Source organism: Filicampus tigris, chromosome 17, assembly GCF_054856515.1.
Source record: "Filicampus tigris isolate MCC_2025a chromosome 17, RoL_Ftig_1.0, whole genome shotgun sequence".
NCBI classification, from domain to species: Eukaryota; Metazoa; Chordata; class Actinopteri; order Syngnathiformes; family Syngnathidae; genus Filicampus; species Filicampus tigris.
In genome coordinates, this window is record NC_141233.1 from 423,066 (window position 1) to 447,166 (window position 24,101).

A 24,101-nucleotide genomic window follows, 5' to 3' on the forward strand; every position below is an offset into this window, starting at 1 on the left:
GCAGACACGTAACTCATGGGAGTTCCTCTTTTTAACACATGTGATGGAATTCACCCAGTCGGTGGGTTCTTCCACCCTCTCTATGACTCCCATCTGTGTCATTCTGTTCAGTTCCTTTTTTAATCCAACTTTGAGAGGGGCTGGCACTCCCCTCGGGGCATATACTACAGGTTTGGCATCTTCCTTGAGCCGTATTTTGTAAGTGTAAGGTAGCGTACCATGTCCTTTGAAGACAGAAGAGTATTTGTTCACTATACTCTTACTACATTCACTTCGAACAGTTTGTTGTTCATTTTGTCTTTTTTAACATCATTGCTGTTGATTTGGTAAATTCTTTTCACCAATCCAAGCTCTTCGGATGCCTTGTTTCCTAGGATTGACTCCAGTCCACTTGGCACAATTGTGAACATTAATTTGTGTAGTTTTCCCTTTGCTGTCACTTTTAGCCGACAACATCCCTTTGTTTTTATTGTCTGATTGTTGTATGTTTTCAATATCATGGCCTTGTCTGTGACTCTTTTCGGTTTCTCTTCAAGTGATTTCAAGTCTTTTTCATTAATTAGATTTGCTTTTGCTCCTGTGTCAATTTTAAAAGTAACTAGTGACCCATTGACTAGCAGAGGTGCAATCCATTTATCTTCTTTTACGGCATTTAGAGCACGCCCTCAGTCACCTTTAGTTTGTTGCTGCACACCGTCTTCCTCACATGACACCATTTGGATGAAAAAAGTGTCACTTAAGTCATCACTGTCATCTGTGTATTCCCGCACAGTGTGTATCTTTTTCTTGGTGTGGCACATTTTTGCATAGTGATTTTGCTTCTTACACTTTTGCACATGTTCTCCCAAATGCAGGACACTGCTTGGGCTCGTGCGTTTCTCCACACTTTTTACAGCTGAACAGAGCTTGGTCATTGTCACTGTTTTTGTTCTTTTTCTTGTTCATGAATCGTGGTTTTTCCTTTCTTTGTCACTGCTTTCACGGACTCGGTTACTTCATAAGATGGCGCTGCTTGGAAAGTTAGCACGTGTTGCTTTGCTAGCTCGTTAGCTTGGCATGTCTTTATTGCACTTTCCAATATTAGGTCCGCTTCCGTCAACAGCCTCTCTCTTAACTTCTTCTCATTCGTCCCGAACACAATCTGATACCTTACCATTGAGTTTTTCAGATCGCCAAAGTTATAGGACTTTGCTTTAATTTTGAGATCGGTGAGGAAATTATCAAAGGACTCACCAGCCTGTTGGAGTTTTGAACGAAACACATTTCTCTCACAAGTTTCATTTTTCTTAGCAAGACAGTGCTCATCAAATTTCTGTAGGACCCTATCAAACTTGTCTTTGTCTTCAGGGTCATCATATACAAATGTGTTGAATACCTCGATGGCCTCCGCTCCGCTTTTCCATCTACTGTAGAGGATATCCAGAGGGCAGCTCTGACGCACATTCCGCGAGACAAGTTCTTTAGGAGTCGGCGTAGTGCTTCCTGGAGGGATGGAGATCCGACCTATATTGATGCTATTGGAGTACCTCGAGGTGTACCAGATGAGTATAAACTGGTTGATCAGATTGCAGCTGGTTGGGAGTCCATTTTTATTTGGATCACGCCGAATAAAAATGTTGACAGGATCAACTGCCTCCACTACAATGTGCAGAAACTGGGTAACTATACTGAAGCAGGATTTCTTGCTATCAAAGAACAATTGGCAGCCACCTCTCTCATGACGTTCTAGAACCGCATAGCGGTTGACAAGCTCCTGGCGGAAAAGGGTGGGGTGTGCGCCATGTTTGGCGACCGGTGTTGTACATTCATACCTAACAACACGGCCCCGGAGGGGTCCCTCACCAGGGCCATCGATGGCCTCCGCGTTCTCAACCACAAGATGAAGGAGCACTCTGGAGTGGACACGTCTCTTTGGATGGAGTGGTAGGAAAGAACATTTGGTAGATCTCAAGGACTTGGTTTCCTCTGTCCTGGTTTCTGTTGCTGTGTTTGCAGCTATCCTCACGTTGTGTGGGTGTTGTTGTAATCCTTGTCTTAGAGCACTGCTCACCCGGTTGATCACTACAGCTATTGCACCTACGACGTCCAAATTGAATGATGTTTATCCGTTATTTCTTTATCGTACAGTTGAGAGTAATGATGACACTGATGACACTTGTTTTGATGCTCTTGTTGACCAGATGGTGATCAGTTGACAGCTCCGCCCCTCTCTTCACCCGAGTGTCCAAAACATGCGGCCGCAAATCCGATGATACGACTACAAAGTCGATCATCGAACTGCGGCCTAGGTATCCTGGTGCCAAGTGCACATATGGACACCCTTATGTTTGAACATGGTGTTCGTTATGAACAATCCGTGATGAGCACAGAAGTCCAGTAACCGAACACCGCTCGGGTTCAGATCGGGGGGGCCGTTCCAGGCCGAACACGCTCCTACAAAATCTGTGACATCTTTTTTCAAGTCCGGCCACCAGAACCTTTGCATGATCATGGCCGAGGTGCGATTAACACCCGGGTGGCACGCCACGTTGGACGAATGTCCCCATAGTAATACCTCGTGCCGAAGTTCGGCCGGCACAAAGAGACAACCAGGAGGACACCCCTCCGGTAGTGGAATGTCACGAGCGGCTTCCGAGACTTTCTGTTCAATCTCCCACTGGAGCATTCCTACAATACATGAACCCGGCAAGATTGCCTCGTGCCGCGCCTCATCAACTGCGGGGTCGTGAAGACGCGACAAGGCGTCTGGCTTTTGATTGCGAGATCCTTTGCGATAGGTGAGAGTGAAATTGAACCAGGTAAAAACAGCGCCCACCTGGCTTGACGGGTGTTCAGGCGCTTCGCAGAGCGAATGTATTCAAGGTTCTTGTGGTCAGTGAATACGGAGAAAGGTTCCTTGGCACCTTCCAGCCAGTGACGCCATTCTTGAAGGGCTAAGACAATGGCCAGGAGCTCCCGGTTCCCCACGTCATAGTTGGACTCGGCTGGAGAGTTTCCTGGAGAAGAAGGCGCAGGGGTGGGGCCTTTGGTCGACTGGGGCCCATTGAGAAAGTACCGCCCCTACCCCTGAATTAGAAGCATCAACCTCAACGACAAAAGGGAGATCAGGGTTAGCATGAATAAGCACTGGTGGACTAGTAAATTACTTCTTTAATTCTTTGAATGCTTCATCGGCGCTATCGTTCCACCGAAACTGCAGGTTGCTGGACGTTAAACGAGTTAAAGGGGCTGCGACCTGACTGTAGTTTCTAATAAACCTCCTGTAGAAGTCAGCGAAACCAAGAAATCTCTGTAACTGCTTCCTAGAGGTAGGGTTTGGCCAGTCTACCAGGGTCCGTGTCTTAACCGGATCAGCTCGCAGTTGTCCCTTTCCAATGATAAACCCCCAAAACGGTACCGATTCCACGTGAAATTCGCATTTCTCGGCTTTAACGTACAGTCGAATCTCCAATAACCGCTGAAGGACCTTACGGACATGTTGTCTATGTTCCTGATTATCCTTAGAAAAGATCAGAATATCATCTAGATAGACGAAGCCGAATACATTTAGCATATCTCAGAGGACATCATTGATAAAACTCTGAAAAACGGCCGGTGCATTTGTCAGCCCGAATGGCATCGCTAAATATTCGAAATGACCGAGGGGTGTCTTGAACGCCGTCTTCCACTCGTCACCTTCTCTAATACGGACCAAATGGTAAGCAATGCGCAAGTCTAATTTAGAAAAAAATGGTTGCAGACTGCAATGGGGCGAAAGCGGAATCCAACAAGGAAAGTGGGTACTTATTCTTGATCGTGATGTCATCAAGACCTCGATAAACTACGCACGGTCTTAGGGTCCCGTCTATTTTATCAATAAAAAAAAAACAGCACCCAGTGGTGAAGTGGACGGACGAATGTGGCCTGCTGTCAGTTCACCGGAGATATAATCCCTCAATGCTGCCTGCTCTGGTTGCGACACTTGATAGCGGCGAGAGCTAGGGAGAGCCGAATTAGGCGCAACGTCAATGGCGCCATAATATGGCCGATGTGGCGGTAAGGTTTGTGTAAGGTCCTTACTGAACACCTTCTTAAAGTCATGATATTGACGTGGCACATAATCCAAATTAATTTCCTCCTCTGGAGGTATGACCGATAGTGTGTTCTCCGGCACAGCAGACTTAAGACAATGAGCATGACAAAACAAACTCCAATTTTCTATAGCTGGGCGACCCCAGTTAATGTCCGGGTTGTGCATCTTGAGCCATGGTAGGCCTAATACGACAGGTGCCGCACGAGACGGCATGACAAAAAATTGACGCGTTTCAGAATGTTTAACAGACAGACGGAGCAATATGGGACACGTGACAAATCTGCTAAAGGTTGCCCATCAAGATCAGTAACCCTTTTGACCTTGGTCAGCTCTTCGGTTGAGCAACCCAAGGCTTCCACTAAGTCGGGATCAATAAAACAGTCATCTGCCCCTGAATCAATAAGCGCAGTAACATTAACATGTTTGCCAAGCACACACAATTCGCCCCTAAGCTCAAGTCTTTTTGAGTCTGTTGAATCACTGGAAATTCGTCCTATGGAGGCCACAGTATTGTTAGAGTCCGGACCCCCCAAAAAGGAAGGTGCACAGCTGAAGGGAACGAATCCCCACTCCAGCTGGGCTGCAAATAACAGAGAGAGAGAGAGAGAGAGAGAGAGAGAGAGAGAGAGAGAGAGAGAGAGAGAGAGAGAGAGAGAGAGAGAGAGAGAGAGAGAGAGAGAGAGAGAGAGAGAGAGAGAGAGAGAGAGAGAGAGAGAGAGAGAGAGAGAGACAGGGAGCGCCTAGAGCAAAACATGACACTGGCGAAAAATTGGATATTTTTAAGTCGCAATACTCGAGTACTCAAAAACGGGGTCTGCAGGACCCCCAAGAACCCCTCGATGTTTTCATCAAAGGAAAATCCCGGTAAATTTGACCTACGTTTACGAAACCTGGGAGGCACGTGTAGCACCCTCAGACCTACCAAAAGTTTTTTTGTCCCCATGCCCGAACATGTACAGGGGTCTGCAGGGACCCCAAGAACCCCTCAATTTTGTTATCAAAGTAAAGTCCTGGTAAGTTTGACCTACGGCTATGAAAACTGGGAGGCATGTGTGGCACCCCCAGACGTAGAATAAGTCTTTGATACCCATGCCTGAACATGTACAGGAAGTGAGTTATGAGGATTCTCAAGTAGAACATTAGCCCATTTGTGATCATTTCATCATATGTTTATGATGAAAATTTATTGAAAACTTTTAATTTCATCGCACGCTGTTGCCACAGCAATGCAATGATTATGAAGAAAAATGATGCCGTTTTTGAGTGTCTAAACCTGTGCGAAAACCCGTGAAGATTTTGCACACACATCAGACATGGCGGAGACATCTGTAACAGCCCAAGACCTACAAAAATAGTATCTTATAGCCATAGGCTAAATCTTACAGTAAGTCCGCCATTTTTACTTAATTTTGGAATCGGCCGATTTTATGGCCTTTTTGTAGAGGTCATATTTTAACAAACTCCTAGAGATTTATCCGTTCGTCTACAAACTTAAGGTGTTTCGCCTAAACATGATAAGATGAAAAGTTATTGCAAGTTTTTTATTATGTTGCACGCTGTTGCCGTGGTGATGAGCCATTTGCAAAGACAAATTACGCTGTTTTTGACAATCTAAACCTTTGCGAAAACTCATGCACCTTTGGACATACAATCAGACCAGGCATAAACACAGACAATTTTTATTGTCTTATGTGCAAGTACCCCAATTAGGCCAGGGTTGCGAGGGTCCGTTATAGCCCGGAAAGTCTCGGTAAGTTTGACCTACGTTTACGAAACCTGGGAGGCACATGTAGCACCCTCAGACCTACAAAAAGTTTTTGGTCCCCATGCCCGAACATGTACAGGGGTCTGCAGGGACCCCAAGAGCCCCTCGATTTGTTTCATCAAAGGAAAGTCCCGGTAAGTTTGACCTACTGCTATGAAAATCGGGAGGCACGTGTAACACCCTCAGACCTACAAAAATCCTGTGGTCGCCATGCCTGAACATGTGCAGGTACTCAAAAACGGGGTCTGCAGGACCACCAAGAACACCGCCGATGTTTTCATCAAAGGAAAGTCCCAGTAAGTCTGACCTATGTTTACGAAACCTGCGAGGCACATGTAGCACCCGCAGATCTACAGAAATTCGTTGGTCCCCATTCCCGAACATGTACAGGGGTCTGCAGGGACCCCAGGAACCCCTCGATTTTGTTATCAAAGGAAAGTCCTGGTAAGTTTGACCTACGGCTATGAAAACTGGGAGGCATGTGTAGCACCCCCAGTGGTACAAAAAGTCTTTCATACCCATGCCCAAATATGTACAGGAAGTGAGTTATGAGGATTCTCAAGTAGAACGTTAGCCCATTTGTGATCATTTACAGGGGCCGTACATTTACCCCCAAGTCCGAGATGGTTCACTCGATTGACTTCAAATTTGAGTTGTACCATCTCATCATGTGGGACAACAATTGGGGAAAATATTTTACGTTTTCGAAACACTATATGACAGGGGCTGAGCATCAAACTTTGCATTTCGTAATTCCTTTTTAACGAAGGATTCTGGGTTGTACGTTTCTATGAAATTTTGGTGGTGTAAGTAACAGCTTAAGACCTACAAAAATGTCTTAACATTACAGGAAGTCGACCATTTTGAATTTACTTTGGAATTGTCACAACTTTTTGTGACTATCATAGTGGTCATATTTTAACAGACTCCTCCTATTTATCAGCATTTATCTGATTGTCTTCAAACTTTGCATGCTTCATCTAAAGTCTTCAAACTTTGCATGCTTCATCTAAAGATGTTTAAGATTAAAAGTTATTTGAAATCTTTTTATTTCGTTGTCCAGGAAGTGAGAGATGAGTAGTTGAAATGTTCAACTTCGGTCCATTTGTGAACATTTACAGGGGTCACACAAATGCCCCCTAGTCCGAGATGGTTCACCCGATTGACTTCAAATTTGGGTTTTACCATCGCAACACTTGGGGAAAAAAACATGGAAAAATATTTTACGTTTTCAAAACACTTTTTGACGGGAGCTGAGCATCAAACTTTACGTTTCATAACTCCTTCTTAAAGAAAGATTCTGGGTCGTACGTTTCACCTACATCTTGGAAAATTTGGTGGTATATGTCACAACCTAAGACCTACAAAAACGTCTATTTTTTTAGCCATGTGCTAAACCTTACAGGAAGTCAACCATTTTGATTTTAGTTTGGAATTGTCGCACCTTTTTCGGACTTTCATAGTGGTCATATATTAACGAACTCCTCCTAGAGCATTTATTAGATCATCTTCAAACTTTTCATGCTTCACCTAAAGATGTTTAAGATGAAAAGTTATTGAAATCTTTTTATTTCGTTGTACGATGTTGTAGTGGTGATGCGCTGTATATCATATAAGTAAGTGTTTTGGAGGATCTAAACTTGGCGAAAACTCATGAAACTTGGCACGCACATCAGACCTTGCATGAAAATAAATATTTTGGAGATATCTTCTGCTATTTTCCAAAACTGGCTCCATAGCGCCACCTACAAATTTTAAACTAAGCGTTCCCAGTTCTGCATTTCATGTACATCTGTGAAAAGATTTTTTATTTCATTGCATGCTGATGCCACGCCGATGCAGTGTTCAAAAAGAAAAATGATGCTGTTTTTGAGGGTTTGAATCTGGGCAAAAACCTGTGAAACTTTGAGCACACATTAGACCTGGCAAAAAATAAAAACTGGAGATTTTGTGTGCTTGTTTAAAAAAATGTCCCAATAGATCCCTTTACACATATTTAAGGACGCATTCACGGTCCTACATTTTACCTAGATCTGTGACAGTTTGGAGACATCTGTAAAAGCCCAAGACCAATAAAAAAGTATCTTATAGACATAGGCTAAATCTTACAGGAAGTCCGCCATTTCGACTTTATTTTGGAATAGGCCGACATTTTTGCCCTATTGTAGAGGTCATATTTTTCCAAACTCCTCCAAGAGATTTTATCCGATCGACAACAATTTTGAGTGTTTGATGAAAAGTTTTTGAAAGTTTTATTTTTTCGTTGCACGCTGTTGCCGTTGTGATGAGCCATTTGCAAAGATACATTATGCTGTTTTTCATGGTCTAAACGTAGGCGAAAAATCATGCACCTTTGGACAAACATAGGGAGTGGCATAAACACCTGCAGTTTTTATGCTTATTGTCCTTTGGGCAAGTGCCCCGAATTGCAAGTACCCCGACTTGCAAGTACCCCAACTTGGCCAGGCTTGCGAGGGCCCGTGATAGCTGCTCGCATCGCAGCTCTAGTTAGGGCCCGAGCAGCGATAGCTGCAAGTACCCTATTGTTTTCGTAGAAATTCTTATTAGGGCCCAAGCAGCGATAGCGGCAAGGACCCTATTGTTTTCGTAGAAATTCTTCTTCTTATTATTATTGTGTGAAGGCGAAGGCCTTCACACATATGTTATTCTACACCATTCAACTTTATTATTATTATTATTCTATTTTATTACTCACACTTTTTCGGCGTGCTTCTACGCCCACATTTTTCAACCGATTCTCGCCATTCCAACTTCAATATATTCCAAAGATTCACGCCAACAATGGGGTACTTTTTCCTCATTCAAAAAATTTACGGTTTCCCCCAAATTCCCTGTTTTTCACCCCCCAAAAAAACATTCATTTCCAATGGCATATTCAACATTTCCCATTTCCACCATTCCGATTTCGAATTCATAAGATTCAACTCAGATTGGTAAAGCTTTTCAACACAGCCACAGTTCCTACTTACCAAAAATTTCAACTTATTCACCCGTAAAAAACCCACAAAAATTATTCACCATTCATTTCCATTGACACATTCGATTTTTCACATTTACACCATTCCAATTTCCACAAATTCAAGTCATTCAACTCATTCAGCTCACATTCACCTATTCAAGACCCCCAAAATTCCTACTTCCCACACTTTCAACTCATTCACCATCAAAAACCCCACAAAAATTCCACTATTAACCATTAATTTCCATTGGAACATTAAACTTTTCACATTTAAACCTTCCCAATTTACACATAATCAAGTCATTCAACTCATATTCAGCTTTTCAACACCACCAAAATTCCTACTTTCCCACACATTCAACTCATTCACACTTGAAAAATCCACAAAAGATCAACTATTCACCAACGATTTCCATTGGAACATTCAACTTTTCACATTTACACCTTCCTAATTTCCACAAATTAAAGTCATTGAAGTCATTCAACTCATTCAGCTCATTAAATTTTTCAACTTTTCACCCCTAACATTTACGGTTCCCCCACAATTCAACCTTTTTCAACCCCCCAAAAAACATTAATTTCCAATGGCATATTCAAACATCAACTGCTTCCACATACTTCATCCGATTCAACCCGTTCAAATTATTCCAAAAATTCATGTCATCACAACTTCTATTTTTTTCACCCCTAACATTTACGGTTCCTCAATATTTCCCATCTTTCACCCCCAAAAATCCTATTAATTTTAAATGTCACATTCAACATTTCACATTTACACCATTCCAATTTCCAAAAATTCAAGACATTCAACTCATTCAACTCAAATTTAGCTTTTCAACACTAGACTGGGGATACTCACCCCGAATGTGCGGCGGCCATCTTGGGCAGGGACATTAGCGAGACTGGGGATACTTATCCCGAGGTCTCCCCAGTGCGGCGGCCATCTTGGACGGGGACATTAGCTTGACTGGGGATACTCGCCCCGTGGTCTCCCCGGTGAGGAGGCCATCTTGGTCAGGGACATTAGCTCGACTGGGTATACTCGCCCTGAGGTCTACGCGGTGCGGCGGCCTTCTTGGTCAAAGACATTAGCTAGACTGGGGATACTCACCCCGCGGTCTCCCCAGTGAGGAGGCCATCTTGGTCAGGCACATTAGCTAGACTGGGGATACACGCCGATAGGTCGCCCTGGTGCGGCAGCAATCTTGGACATGGATATTAGCTAGACTGGGGATACTCACCCCAAGGTCTCCCCGGTGCGGCGGCCATCTTGAGCAGGGACATTATCTAGAATGGGGAGACTCGCACCGACCGAAGTCTCCACAGTGGGCGGCCATCTTGGTCAGGGACTTAAGCTAGACTAAGGATACTCACCCAGAGGACTCCCTAGTGTGGCGACCATCTTGGTCAGGGACATAAGCTCGACTGGGGATACTCACCCCGAGGTCTCCCCAGTGCGGCGGCCATCTGGGGAAGGGACATTAGCTAGACTGGGGATATTCGCCCCGTGGTCTCACCGGTGCAGCGGCCGTCTTGGTCAGGGACATTAGCTCGACTCGGTATACTCGCCCCGAGGTCTATGCGGTGCAGCGGCCATCTTGGTCAGGGACAATAGCTAGACTGGGGATACTCACCCGGATGTCTCCCCGTTGCGGCGGCCATCTTTAACTTGGACATTAGCTAGACTGGGGATACTCACCCCGAGGTCTCCCCGGTGCGGCGGCCATCTTGGTCAGGGACAATAGCAAGACTGGGGATATTCGCCCCGTGGTCTCCCCGGTGAGGAGGCCATCTTGGTCAGGGACATTAGCTCGACTGGGTATACTAGCCCCGAGGTCTACGCGGTGCGGCGGCCATCTTGGTTAGAGACATTAGCTAGACTGGGGATACGCACCCCGCGGTCTCCCCAAAGAGGAGGCCATCTTGGTCAGGCATATTAGCTAGACTGGGGATACACGCCGACAGGTCTCCCTGGTGCAGCGGCAATCTTGGTCAGGGACATTAGCTAGGCTGGGGATACCCGCCCCGAGGTCTCTTCGTTGTGGAGGCCATCTTGGTCAGGGACAATAGCTAGACTGAGGTTACTTGCCTATAGGTCTCCGCCGTGCGGCGTCCATCTTGGTCATGGATATTAACTAGACTGGGGATACTCGCCCCGAGATCTCCCCGGTGCGGTGGCCATCTTGGTCAGGGACATTAGCTAGACTGGGGATACTCATCCTGACGTCTCCCCGGTGCGGCGGCCATCTTGGTCAGGGACATTAGCTAGACTGGGGATACTCGACCCGAGGTCTCCCCGGTACGGCGGCCATCTTGGTCAGGGACATTAGCTGGACTGGGGATACTCGCACCAAGGTCTCCCAAGTGGGCGGCCATCTTGGTCAGGGACTTAAGCTAGACTGAGGATACTCACCCCTAGGTCTGCCTGTTGCAGCGACCATCTTGTTCAGGGACATTAGCTAGAAAGGGGATACTTACCCGGAGGACTCCCTAGTGCGGCAACCATCTTGGTCAAGGACATTAGCTAAACTGGGGATACTCACACAGAAGTCTCCCCAGTGCGGCGGCCATCTCGTGAAGGGACATTAGCAAGTCTGGGGAGACTCACCCCGAGGTCTCCCAGGTGCGGCGGCCATCTTGGTCAGGGATATTAACTAGACTGCGGGTACTCGCCCCGTGGTCTCCCTTGTGCGGCGGCCATCTTGGTCAGGGACATTAGTGAGACTGAGGATACTTGCCCGGAGGTCTCCCCAGTTCGGCGTCCATCTTGGTCAGGGACAATAGCTAGACTGGGGATACTCGTCCCGTGTGCTCCTTGGAGCGGCGGCCATCCTGGTCAGGGACATTAGCTAGACTGGGTATAGTCGCCCTGAGGTCTCCCCAGTGCTGCGGCCATCTTGGTCAGGGACATTAGTTAGACTGGGAATACTCCCCCCGAGGTCTCCCCGATGCGGCAGTCATCTTTGACAAGGACATTAGCTGGACTGGGGATACTAGCCGTAAGGTCTCCCCGGTGCGGCGGCTATCTAGGTCAGGGATATAAGATAGACCGGGGATACTCACCCTGACATCTCCCAGGTGCGGCCGCCATCTTGGTCAGGGACATTAGCGAGACTGGGGATACTCACTCCGAGGTCACCCCGGTGCGGCGGCCATCTTGCACAAGGACATTAGCTAGACTGGGGATACTGCCCCCGAGGACTACCCAGTGCGGCGGCCATCTTGGTCAGGGACATTAGCTAGACTGGGGATACTCCCCCCGAGGACTACCCAGTGCGATGGCCATCTTGGTCAGGGTCTTAAGCTAGACTGGGGATACTCACCCCGAAGTCTGCCTTTTGCGGCGACCATCTTAGTCAGGGACATTAGCTAGACTGGGGATACTCACCTCAAGGTCTTTCAGGTGCGGCAGTCATTTTGGTCAGGGACAAAGCTAGACTGGGGATTCTCACCCTGACGATTCCCCTGTGCGGCGTCCATCTTGGTCAGGGACATTAGCTAGACTGGGGACACTCACCCCGAGGTCTCCCCGTTGCGGCGCCCATGTTGGTCAGGGACATTAGCTAGACTGGGGATACTCGCCCCGAGGACTACCCAGTGCGGCGGCCATCTTGGTCAGGGTCTTAAGCTAGACTGGGGATACTCACCCCGAAGTCTGCCTGTTGCGGCAACCATCTTAGTCAGGGACATTAGCTAGACTGGGGATACTCACCTCAAGGTCTCTCAGGTGCGGCAGTCATTTTGGTCAGGGACAAAGCTAGACTGGGGATTCTCACCCTGACGATTCCTCTGTGCGGCGTCCATCTTGGTCAGGGACATTAGCTAGACTGGGGACACTCACCCCGAGGTCTCCCCGTTGCGGCGCCCATGTTGGTCAGGGACATGAGATAGACTGGGATACTCACCATGACGTCTCCCCGGTATAGCGGCCATCTTGGTCAGGGACATTAGCTAGACTGAAGATACACACCCCGAGGTCTCCCCGATGTGGCAGCCATCTTGGTCAGGGACATTAGCTTGACTGGGGATACTTACCCCGAGGTCTCCCCAGTGCGGCGGCCATCTTGGACGGGGACAATAGCTAAACTGGGGATACTCGCCCCGTGGTCTCCCCGGTGCAGCAGCCGTCTTGGTCAGGGACATTAGCTCGACTAAGTATACTCACCCCGAGGTCTATGCGGTGCGGCGGCCATCTTGGTCAGAGAAATTAGCTAGACTGGGGATACTCACCCCGCAGTCTCCCCGGTGAGGAGGCCATCTTGGACATGGACATTAGCTAGACTGGGGATACTCATCCCGAGGTCTCCCCGGTGCGGCGGCCATCTTCGTCAGGGACAATAGCTAGACTGGGGATACTCACCCGGATGTCTCCCCGTTGCGGCGGCCATCTTTGACATGGACATTAGCTAGACTGGGAATACTCACCCTGACGTCTTCCCGGTGCGACGGCAATCTTGGTCAGTGACATTAGCTAGACTGGGGATACTCACCCCGAGGTCTCCCCGGTACGGCGGCCATCTTTGTCAGGGACATTAGCTAGACTGGGGATACTCACACTAAGGTCTCCCCAGTGGGCACCCATCTTGGTCAGGGACTTAAGCTAGACTGGGGATAATCACCCCTAGGTCTGCCTGTTGCAGCGGCCATCTTGTTCAGGGACATTATGGGGATACTTACACGGAGGACTCCCTAGTGCGGCAACAATCTTGGTCAGGGATATTAGCTAAACTGGGGATACTCACCCTGAGGTCTCCCCAGTGCGGTGGCCATCTCGTGAAGGGATATTAGCAAGTCTGGGAAGACTCACCCCGAGGTCTCCCCGGTGCGGCGGCCATCTTAGTCCCGGACGTTAATTAGACTGGGGATACATGCCCCGAGGTTTTCCCAGAACGGCGGCCATCTTGGACAGGAACATTAGCTAAACTGGGTATACATGCGCCGAAGTCTCCCCAGTGAGGAGGCCATCTTGGTCAGGGACATTAGCTCGACTAGGGATACACGCTGATAGGTCTCCCTGGTGCGGCGGCCATCTTGGTCAGGGACATTAGCTAGACTGGGGATACCCGCCCAGAGGTCCCGCCGTTGCGGCGGCCTTCTTGGTCAGGGACAATAGATAGACTGGGGTTACTTGCCTAGAGGTCTCCCTGGTGTGGCGGCCAACTTGGTCAGGGATATTAACTAGACTGCGGGTACTCGCCCCGTGGTCTCCCTTGTTGCTTCGGCCATCTTGGTCAGGGACATTAGTGAGACTGAGGATACTTGCCCGGAGGTCTCCCCAGTTCGGCGTCCATCTTGGTCAGGGACAATAGCTAGACTGGGGATACTCGTCCCGTGTGCTCCTTGGAGCGGCGGCCATCCTGGCCAGGGACATTAGCTACACTGGGTATAGTCGCCCTGAGGTCTCCCCAGTGCTGCGGCCATCTTGGTCAGGGACATTAGTTAGACTGGGGATACTCATCCCGAGGTCTCCCCGATGCGGCAGCCATCTTGGTCAGGGACATTAGCTAGACTGGGAATACTCCCCCCGAGGTCTCCCCGATGCGGCAGTCATCTTCGACAAGGACATTAGCTGGACTGGGGATACTAGCCGTAAGATCTCCCCGGTGCGGCGGCTTTCTTGGTCAGGGATATAAGATAGAGCGGGGATACTCACCCCGACATCTCCCCGGTGCGGCCGCCATCTTGGTCAGGGACATTAGCTAGACTGGGGATACTCACTCCGAGGTCGCCCCGGTGCGGCGGCCATCTTGCACAAGGACATTAGCTAGACTGGGGATACTGCCCCCGAGGACTACCCAGTGGGGTGGCTATCTTGGTCAGGGACATTAGCTCGACTGGGGATACTCACCCCGAGGTCTCCCCGGTATGACGGTCATCTTGGTCAGGGACATTAGTGAGACTAGGCATACTCGCACCAAGGTCTCCCCAGTGGGCAGCCATCTTGGTCAGGGACAAAGCTAGACTGGGGATACTCACCCTGACAACTCCCCTGTGCGGCGGCCATCTTGGTCAAGGACATTAGCTAGACTCGGGACTTTCATCCCGAGGTCTCCCCGTTGCGGCAGCCATGTTGGTTGGGGACATGAGCTAGACCAGGATACTCACCCTGACGTCTCGCCAGTGCAGCGGCCATCTTGGTCAGGGACATTAGCTAGACTGGGGATACTCACCCCGAGGTCTCCCAAGTGGGCGGCCATCTTGGTCAGGGACTTTTGCTAGACTGGGGATACTCACCTCGAGGTCTAGGTGTTGCTGCGACCATCTTGTTCAGGGACATAAGCTAGACTGGGGATACTCATCCCGAGGTCTCCCCAGTGCGGCGACCATTTTGGTCAGGGACATTCGCTAAACTGGGGATACACGCCCCGAGGTCTCCCCGGCGCGGCGGCCATCTTGGACAGGGACAATAGCTAGACTGGGGATACACGCCCGGAGGTCTCCCCGGCGCTGTGGCCATCTTGGGCAGGGACAATAGCTAGACTGGGGATCCACGCCCCGAGGTCTCCCCAGAGCGGCGGCCATCTTTGACTGGGACATTAGCTAGACTGGGTATACACGCCGGTAGGTCTCGATGGAGCGGTGGTCATCTTGGTCAGGGACATTAACTCGATTCGGGATATCTGTCCCGAGGTCTCTCCACTGTGGTGGCCATCGTGGTCAGGGACATTAACTTGACTGGGGATACTCGCCTCGAGGTCTCCCTGGTGTGGCAGCCATCTTGGTCAGGAACATTAGCTAGACTGGGGATACTCACCCAGACGTCTCCCCGGTGCCGCGGCCATCTTGGTCAGGGAAATTAGCTCGACTGGGGATACTTGCCCCGATTTCTCCTTAGTGGGGCGTCCATCTTGGTCAGGGACAATAGCTAGACTGGGGATACTCGTCCCGTGTGCTCCTTGGAGCGACGGCCATCCTGGTCAAGGACATTAGCTAGACTGGGTATAGTCGCCCTGAGGTCTCCCCAGTGCTGCGGCCATCTTGGTCAGGGGCATTAGTCAGACTGGGGATACTCACCCCGAGGTCTCCCCGGTGCGGCAGCCATCTTCGACAAGGACATTAGCTGGACTGGGGATACTAGCCGTAAGGTCTACCCAGTGCGGTGGCCATCTTGGTCAGGGATTAAAGCTAGATTTGGGAACTCACCCCAGGTCTGCCCGGTGCGGCGGCAATCTTGGTCAGGGATATAAGATTGACCGGGGATACTCACCCTGACATCTCCCCAGTGTGGCCGCCATCTTGGTCAGGGACATTAGCTAGACGGATGATACTCACCCCGAGGTCACCCCGGTGGGGCGGCCATCTTGCACAAGGACATTAGCTAGACTTGGGATACTCGTCCCGAGGACTACCCAGTGCGGCGGCCATCTTGGTCAGGGACATTAGCAAGACTGTGGATACTCACCCCAAGGTCTCCCCGGTATGGCAGCCATCTTGGTCAGGGACATTAGCGAGACTGGGGACACTCGCACCAAGGTCTCCTCAGTGGGCGGCCATCTTGGTCAGGGTTAAAACTAGACCGGGGATACTCACCCTGACGAATCCCCTGTGCGGCGGCCATCTTGGTCAGGGACATTAGCTAGTCTCGGGACTTTCATCCCGAGGTCTCCGCGTTTCGGCAGCCATGTTGGTCAGGGACATGAGCTAGACTGGGATACTCACCCTGCCGTCTCCCCAGTGCAGCGGCCATCTTGGTCAGGGAAATTAGCTCGAGTAGGGGTACTTAACCCAAGGTCTCCCCAGTGTGCAGCCATCTTGTTCAGGGACTTTAGCTAGACTGAGGATACTCACCTCGAGGTCTGCGTGTTGCGGCGACCATCTTGTTCAGGGACTTTAGCTAGACTGTGGATATTTACCCCGAGGACTCCCTAGTTCGGCGACCATCTTGGTCAGAGTTATTAGCTAGACTGGGGATACTCATCCCGAGGTCTCCCCAGTGTGGCGACCATTTTGGTCAGGGACATTCGCTAAACTGGGGATACACGCCCCGAGGTCTCCCCGGCGCGGCGGCCATCTTGAACAGGGACAATAGCTAGACTGGGGATCCACGCCCCGAGGTCTCCCCAGAGCGGCGGCCATCTTCGACTGGGACATTAGCTAAACCGGGTATACACGCCGGTAGGTCTCGATGGAGCGGCGGCCATCTTGGTCAGGGACAATAGCTACACTGGGGATACTCATCCCGAGGTCTACCCGGTGCAGCAGCCATCTTGGTCAGGGACTTATACTCGACTGGGGATACTAACCACGACGTTTCTTTGGTGCGGCGGCCATCTTGGTCAGGGACATTGGCTAGACAGGGGATACTCACCCCGAGGTCTACCCGGTGCAGCAGCCATCTTGGTCAGGGACTTATACGAGACTGGGGATACTAACTACGACGTTTCCTTGGTGCGGCGGCCATCTTGATCAGAGACATTAGCTAGACTGGGCATACTCATCCCGAGGTCTACCCGGTGCAGCAGCCATCTTGGTCAGGGACTTATACTAGACTGGGGATACTAACCACGACGTTTCCTTGGTGCCGCGGCCATCTTGGTCAGGGACATTGGCTAGACAGGGGATACTCACCCCGAGGTCTCCTCGGTGCGGCTGCCATCTTCGTCAGGGACATTAGTTAGACTAGGGATACTTGCACCGAGGTCTCCCCAGTGGGCGGCCATCTTGGTCAGGGACATTAGCCAGACCGGGGATACTGGCCCCGAGGTCTCCCCGGTGCGGCTGCCATCTTCGTCAGGGACAATAGCTAGACTGGGGATACGCGCCCCGTGGTCTCCCCGGTGCGGTGGCCATCTCGGTCAGGGTCATTAGCTAGACTGGGGATACTCACCCCGAGGTCTCCCTGGTGCGACGACCATCTTGACCTGGGACATTAGCTTAACTAAGGATACTCACCCGGGCGTCTCCTCGTTGCAACGGCAATCTTGGTCAGGAACCTTAGCTAAACTAGGGATATTCACCCCAATGTCTCCCCGTTGCGACGGCCATCTTGAACAAGGACATTAGCTAAACTGGGTATAATTGCCCCGAGGTCTCCCCGGTGTGGCGGCCATCTTCGTCAGGTACTTATACTAGACTGGGGATACTAACACCGACGTTTCCCTGGTGCGGCGGCCATCTTGCTCAGGGACATTAGCTAGACAGGGGATACTCACCCCGAGGTCTCCCTGGTGCGGCGGCCAATCTTGGTCAGGGACATTAGTTAGACTGGAGGTCTCCCCAGTGGTCTCCCCGGTGCGGCGGCCATCTTCGTCAGGTACTTATACTAGACTGGGGATACTAACACCGACGTTTCCCTGGTGCGGCGGCCATCTTGGTCAGGGACTTTAGCTAGACCAGGGATACTCATTCCGAGGTCTCCCCGGTGCGTCGGCCATCTTGGTCAGGGACATTAGCTAGACTGGGGATTCTTGCGTCCAGGTCATCCCGGTGCGGCGGCCTTCTTAGTCAGGGACATCAGCTAGACTGGGGATACTCGCCCTGAAGTCTCCCGTGTGCGGCAGCCATCTTGGTCAGGGACATTAGCTAGACCGGGGATCCTCGCCCCGAGGTCTCCTTGTTGCGGGGGCCATCTTGGCCAGGGATATTCGCTGGAATGGAGATACTCTCCAAATGGTCTCCCTGGTGTGGGGGCCATCTTGGTCAGGGACTATAGCTAGACTGGGGATACTCACCCAGAGGTCTCCCAATTATGGCGGCCATCTTGTTCAGGGACATTAGCTAAACTGGGGATACACGCCCCGAGGTCTCCCCGGCGTGGCGGCCATCTTGGACAGGGACAATAGCTAGACTGGGGATCCACGCCCCGAGGTCATTAGCTATACTCGGGATACTCATCCCGAGGTTACCCCAGTGTGGCGACCATTTTGGTCAGGGACATTCGCTAAACTGGGGATACACGCCCCGAGGTCTCCCCGGCGCGGCGGCCATCTTGGACAGGGACAATAGCTAGACTGGGGATCCACGCCCCGAGGTCTCCCCAGAGCGGCGGCCATCTTCGACTGGGACATTAGCTAGACTGGGTATACACGCCGGTAGGTCTCGATGGAGCGGCGGCAATCTTGGTCAGGGACATTAGCTCGATTCGGGATACCCGTCCCGAGGTCTCTCCACTGAAGTCGCCATCGTGGTCAGGGGCATTAACTTGACTGGGGATACTCGCCCCGAGGTCTCCCTGGTGTGGCAGCCATCTTGGTCAGGAACATTAGCTAGACTGGGGATACTCACCCCGACGTCTCCCCGGTGCCGCGGCCATCTTGGTCAGGGAAACTAATTCGATTCGTCCCGTGTGCTCCTTGGAGCGATGGCCATCCTGGTCAGGGACATTAGCTAGACTGGGTATAGTCGCCCTGAGGTCTCCCCAGTGCTGCGGCCATCTTTGTCAGGGACATTAGTTAGACAGGGGATACTCACCCCGAGGTCTCCCCAGTGCGGCAGCCATCTTCGACAAGGACATTAGCTAGACCGGGGATACTCGCCCCAAGGACTACCCAGTGCGGCGGCCATCTTGGTCAGGGATTAAAGATAGATTGGGGAACTCACCCCAGGTCACCCCGGTGAGGCGGCTATCTTCGTCAGGGATATAAGATAGACCGGGGATACTCACCCCGACATCTCCCCAGTGTGGCCGCCATCTTGGACAGGGACATTATATCGACTGGGGATACTCACCCCGAGATCTCCCCAGTGCGGCGGCCATCTTGGGCAGGGACAGTAGCTAGACTGGTGATACTCACCCCGAGGTCTCCCCAGTGCGACGGCCATCTTGGAAAGAGACATTAGCTACACTGGAGATACTCACCCCGAGGTCTTCCCAGTGCGGCGGCCATCTTGGGCAGGGAGATTAGCTACACTGGGGATACTCACCCCGAGGTCTCCCCAGTGTGGCGGCCATCTTGAGCAGGCACATTAGCTAGACTGGGGATACACACCCCAAGGTCTCCCCAGTGCGGCGGCCATCTTGGGCAGGGACATTATCTCGACTGGGGATACTCACCCCGAGGTCTCACCAGTGCGGCGGCCATTTTGGGCAGTAACATTAGCTAGACTGGGGATACTCACCCCAAGGTCTCCCCAGTGCGGCGGCCATCTTGAGCAGGCACATTAGCTAGACTGGGGATACTCACCCCGAGGTCTCCCCAGTGCGGCGGCCATCTTGGGCAGTAACATTAGCTCGACTGGGGATACTCACCTCGAAGTCTCTCCAAGTGCGGCGGCCATCTTGGGCAGGGACATTAGCTAGACTGGAGACTCCTACCCTTTGGTCTCCCCAGTGCGGTGGCCATCTTGGCCAGGGACATTAGCTAGACCGGGGATACTCGCCCCGAGATCTCCCCAGTGCGGCGGCCATCTTGGGCATGTTGTTCAACCCACAAAAAAACACTTTTCACATTTACACCATTCCAATTTCCACAAATTCATTCAACTCATTCAGCTCACATTCAGCTTTTCATCACCCCCAAAATTCCTACTTCCCACACATTCAAACTCATTCACCCTTAAAAAAGCCACACAATTTCACCATTCATTTCCAGTGAACCAGTGTTATTGCCCCTTGTTCTACCCAGTGCGGCTATCATCTTGGACAGGGACATTAGCTAGACTGGGGATACTCACCCCGAGGTCTCCCCAGTGTGGCGGTCATCTTGGACATGTTGTTCAAAAGTATTGAGACACCCCGATTTTTCATCCCCAGGTGTCCCTAATGAAGCAGCCATGTTGTTCAAAAATATTGGGATACTCAGAATTTTCATCTCCAGGTGTCCCTAATGAAGCAGCCATGTTGTTCAAAGGTATTGGGACACCCAGAATTTTAATCTCTAGGTGTCCCTAATGAAGCGGCCATGTTGTTCAAAAGCAATGGGACACCCAGAATTTTCATCCCCAGGTGTCCCTAATGAAGCGGCCATTTGGTTCAAAAATATTGGGACACCCAGTATTTTCTTCCCCAGGTGTGCCAAATGAAGCGGCCATGTTGTTCAATGTATTGGGACACCCAGAATTTTAATTCCCAGGTGTCCCTAATGAAGCGGCCATGTTGTTCAAACGTATTGGGACACCCAGAATTTTCATCCCCAGGTGTCCCTAATGAAGCAGCCATGTTGTTCAAAAGTATTGGGACACTCAGAATTTTCATCTCCAGGTGTCCCTTAATGAAGTGGCCATGTTGTTCAAAAGTATTGGGACACCCAGAGTTTTAATCTCTAGGTGTCCCTAATGAAGCGGCCATGTTGTTCAAAAGTAATGGGACACCCAGAATTTTCATCCCCAGGTGTCCCTAATGAAGCGGCCATTTTGTTCAAAAATATTGGGACACCCAGTATTTTCTTCCCCAGGTGTGCCAAATGAAGTGGCCATGTTGTTCAAAAGTTTTGGAACACCCCAATTTTTCATCCCTAGGTGCCCCTAATGAAGTGGCCATTTTGTTCAAAAATATTGGGACGCCCCGATTTCTCATCCGCAGGTTCTGTCCTTCCCGAGATTCCTTGTTCCCTTCCTTCCTTGCTCCCTAGTGTCCTTTGTTTTGTATTCTTACTTTGTTTTCTTTCTTGCTTGTTTTCCTTGCTATCTTGGTCCTTTGCTTCGTCCCTTCCTTTGATTCCACCATTCTTTGTTTTCCTTATTTTTTCCCCATACTTCCTTTTTTTCATTGTTTGCTTACTTCCTCTTTTCTTGTTTCCCTTCGGATTTTTTTCAAGGTCATTCAACTTCATTCCAACGCATTCTGAGGTTTCCATACAGCTTCCTTCGCCTTCACACGCAATTTCTCCAGGAATTGCATTCTCTAGTTTAATATATTTTAGCGTTTTCCAAGAACACGCAATCAGACGTAGTGTAATTAACGCATTTTATTAGTCCAACCGGCCACTGTGGGCCGCAGCCGACGCCAGTACAGTAAAACAACCGTTAAGTTGAGAAAGTGTCACCGCTCCCTCTCCTTCGTCCTCCGCTTCTCCTCTCTCGCCCGCACCCGCTCCCATATAGCGAGCCGCGCGATGCACTCATTAGCCTCGGAAACAACAACTCGCTCAGCAAACCACTAATTCGACCACAACACAGATAACCCAATTCGTTACAATATGTATTTCTAACCCGAAGCATTGTCGCCCAGTTCAGCGTAATGGTGTGATTTTATTACAAATGGGGGCTTTCGCCGCTCGTCAGCGACCTATTACCGTAATGCCTGATATAAAGGAAATTGGGGGCGGCTGGCTTGACTTGATTTTTTCGGGTGGAGGCTGGCTTGACCGCAGTCGCTTCGCGGGGCTTCAAACGTCACCACGTACGTCATCAACACACGCATAGACCCGCCGTTCAAGAACTACGCATCTACATTTCTCGGCACACGCTTCAGGGATACGACCCGCTGAAAACCCTTACCCTTTTTCTCAATTCCCAATTGAACGCACTTTAACCTCTACGCTTCACGCAGGACGTCCATACTGTAGTTGTGACAAACATTATTCGTTCAAGCTTCAGGGCCTATCTTAGCTTACTTTGCCAAGCTTGCTAGCCACTCACAAAGGGACGCTTCGTTGCGAAGCGGAGATCAAGTGTAAGTGTAAAGTGTTGTGATTAATGGTGTGAAAATGTGTGCAATAAGAACAGCGGAATACGAGGAGGAACTTTGTGGGGCTAAAGAGGACAACGACGCCGTTTTCAGCAAGTCTCGAGTTGGCTGCAGAGCAGGTTTGGTACTTTCTAGTTCTTGCTCTCTTTTTTGTACGAATTACTTTGCGACATTCCTCTTTTTTTTCATGGCGAAACCTTCATCCGGTCATTGTATTATGACGTTACATTGAATTTGACATCGTTAACGTCCAATCTCGTGTGACTTGAATTTAGGGTTGCCAACTTTTTCATTCCTAAATAAGGGACAGGTGCACGGTGCCACGGTGGAGTGAGCATGATGTATGAATTTTTGATTTTTTTTTTTCTTCTAATTTTCACGTTAATGCTGAAACCACATTCACATAAAAATAAGAAAAAATGGACAGTGTTTTTCACAGGACAGCGACAATATGTCACCTCATTTGAAAGCACAATTTGTCTCTTTTCATCAAAAAACGGGTGTAAGAAATCTGAAATGTAAAAGAGGAGTGTGACTCACCAAATGTATTTTTTCCCTGGATATTTCTGGCTGCTTCTGACTGATTCAAGCAGTCTTCTGTCATTTTGCACAGCCAGAGAGAAGTCCTCACCTGACAGGTGGAGTAATTGCCGCTTGAACCAGCAATGTATGTTCGAGCAACTAAGTATACAATTAAAATACATTGAGCTGACAACCCGTCTGTGTGTATTACAGAATTGGTAGATTGCAGTTTTCTGTATTTGCAAGAGTCAATATACGGATCATTTAAGGTCTCGTATGGGACAAACCAAATTAGCCCAAAATACGGGACGTCCCGGCTAATACGGGACAGTTGGCAACCCTACTTGAACTTGAACCCATCCATCCAATCCTCAAAACGCTAACCTCATTAGGGTCGCGGGCGTGAAGCAGCTACCCCTGCTGCCTTTGAGCAAGAGGCAGGGTACACATCGACTTAAATAAAAGTAGTCAAAGTTCTAATTAAAAAGTAAAAATGTAGGCACGTGATTCAAATCCGTTTTTTAAACCAGCAAGTCCAATGTATTAGAAAAAGAAGACGAAAAGAGCTAGAAAATAGTGTTTAGATTTTATTAAACTAAGTTATAACATTATAGGAAACTCAAGGAAACTCTATATGATTCACACAAACAAAGACTGCACCTACTTGGACAAGCATTTACAAACACAAGAATTACCGACAATTCTCGACTGCTTTGCTTCGAAGCAAAGCAGAGACTCTCCGAAGCGACGTATCGCCGGAAAAATACGGTACAGTACATCGTAAATTCAGTGTCAATCAAAATCATTGAGATTATATATATATTTTTTTTCTACAATATCCCGCAATGTAAGGTTTATTTAAATGCTCACAGTGTATTCTTACTGTGTTGCTACCATTTTTTTAAACTCTACTCAGCATGGCTCATCAGGTATTTTTCTCTTTATAAATTCTAGAGGTGGGCATTCGTCAGTGCTTTAGTCCATGGGTGTCCAAACTCGATCCTCAAGTGCCGGTGTCCTGCCTGTTTTCCATTTATCCCAGCTGCAACGCACCTGTTTCAAAATATCATGAGCTTCTTCAGAGCTTGCTGATGAGCTGATCATTTTTTTACAGCAAGGAGAGCTGGAAAACGGGCAGGAAAGCTGCCCTTGAGGACCGGAGCTGGACACCCCTGCTAGTCCGTGTGTGAGTTCT

General features: G+C 49.6%; 1 protein-coding gene across 2 annotated transcripts in view; it reads left to right on the top strand.

Moving 5' to 3' along the window:
• Nucleotides 1–24,101, top strand: part of LOC147132788 (uncharacterized) — a 90,701-nt gene that overhangs the window by 7,337 nt on the left and 59,263 nt on the right. The window contains exon 1 of one of the 2 annotated variants that reach the window (XM_086012090.1): nucleotides 22,095–22,503. The exons of the other annotated variant lie outside the window; for it this stretch is intronic. Coding sequence (XP_085868216.1) covers nucleotides 22,404–22,503 — 100 coding nt within the window. The 5' untranslated portion in view covers nucleotides 22,095–22,403. Of the gene's footprint in view, nucleotides 1–22,094; nucleotides 22,504–24,101 lie in introns of those variants that run through there. 2 annotated transcript variants of the gene reach the window in all.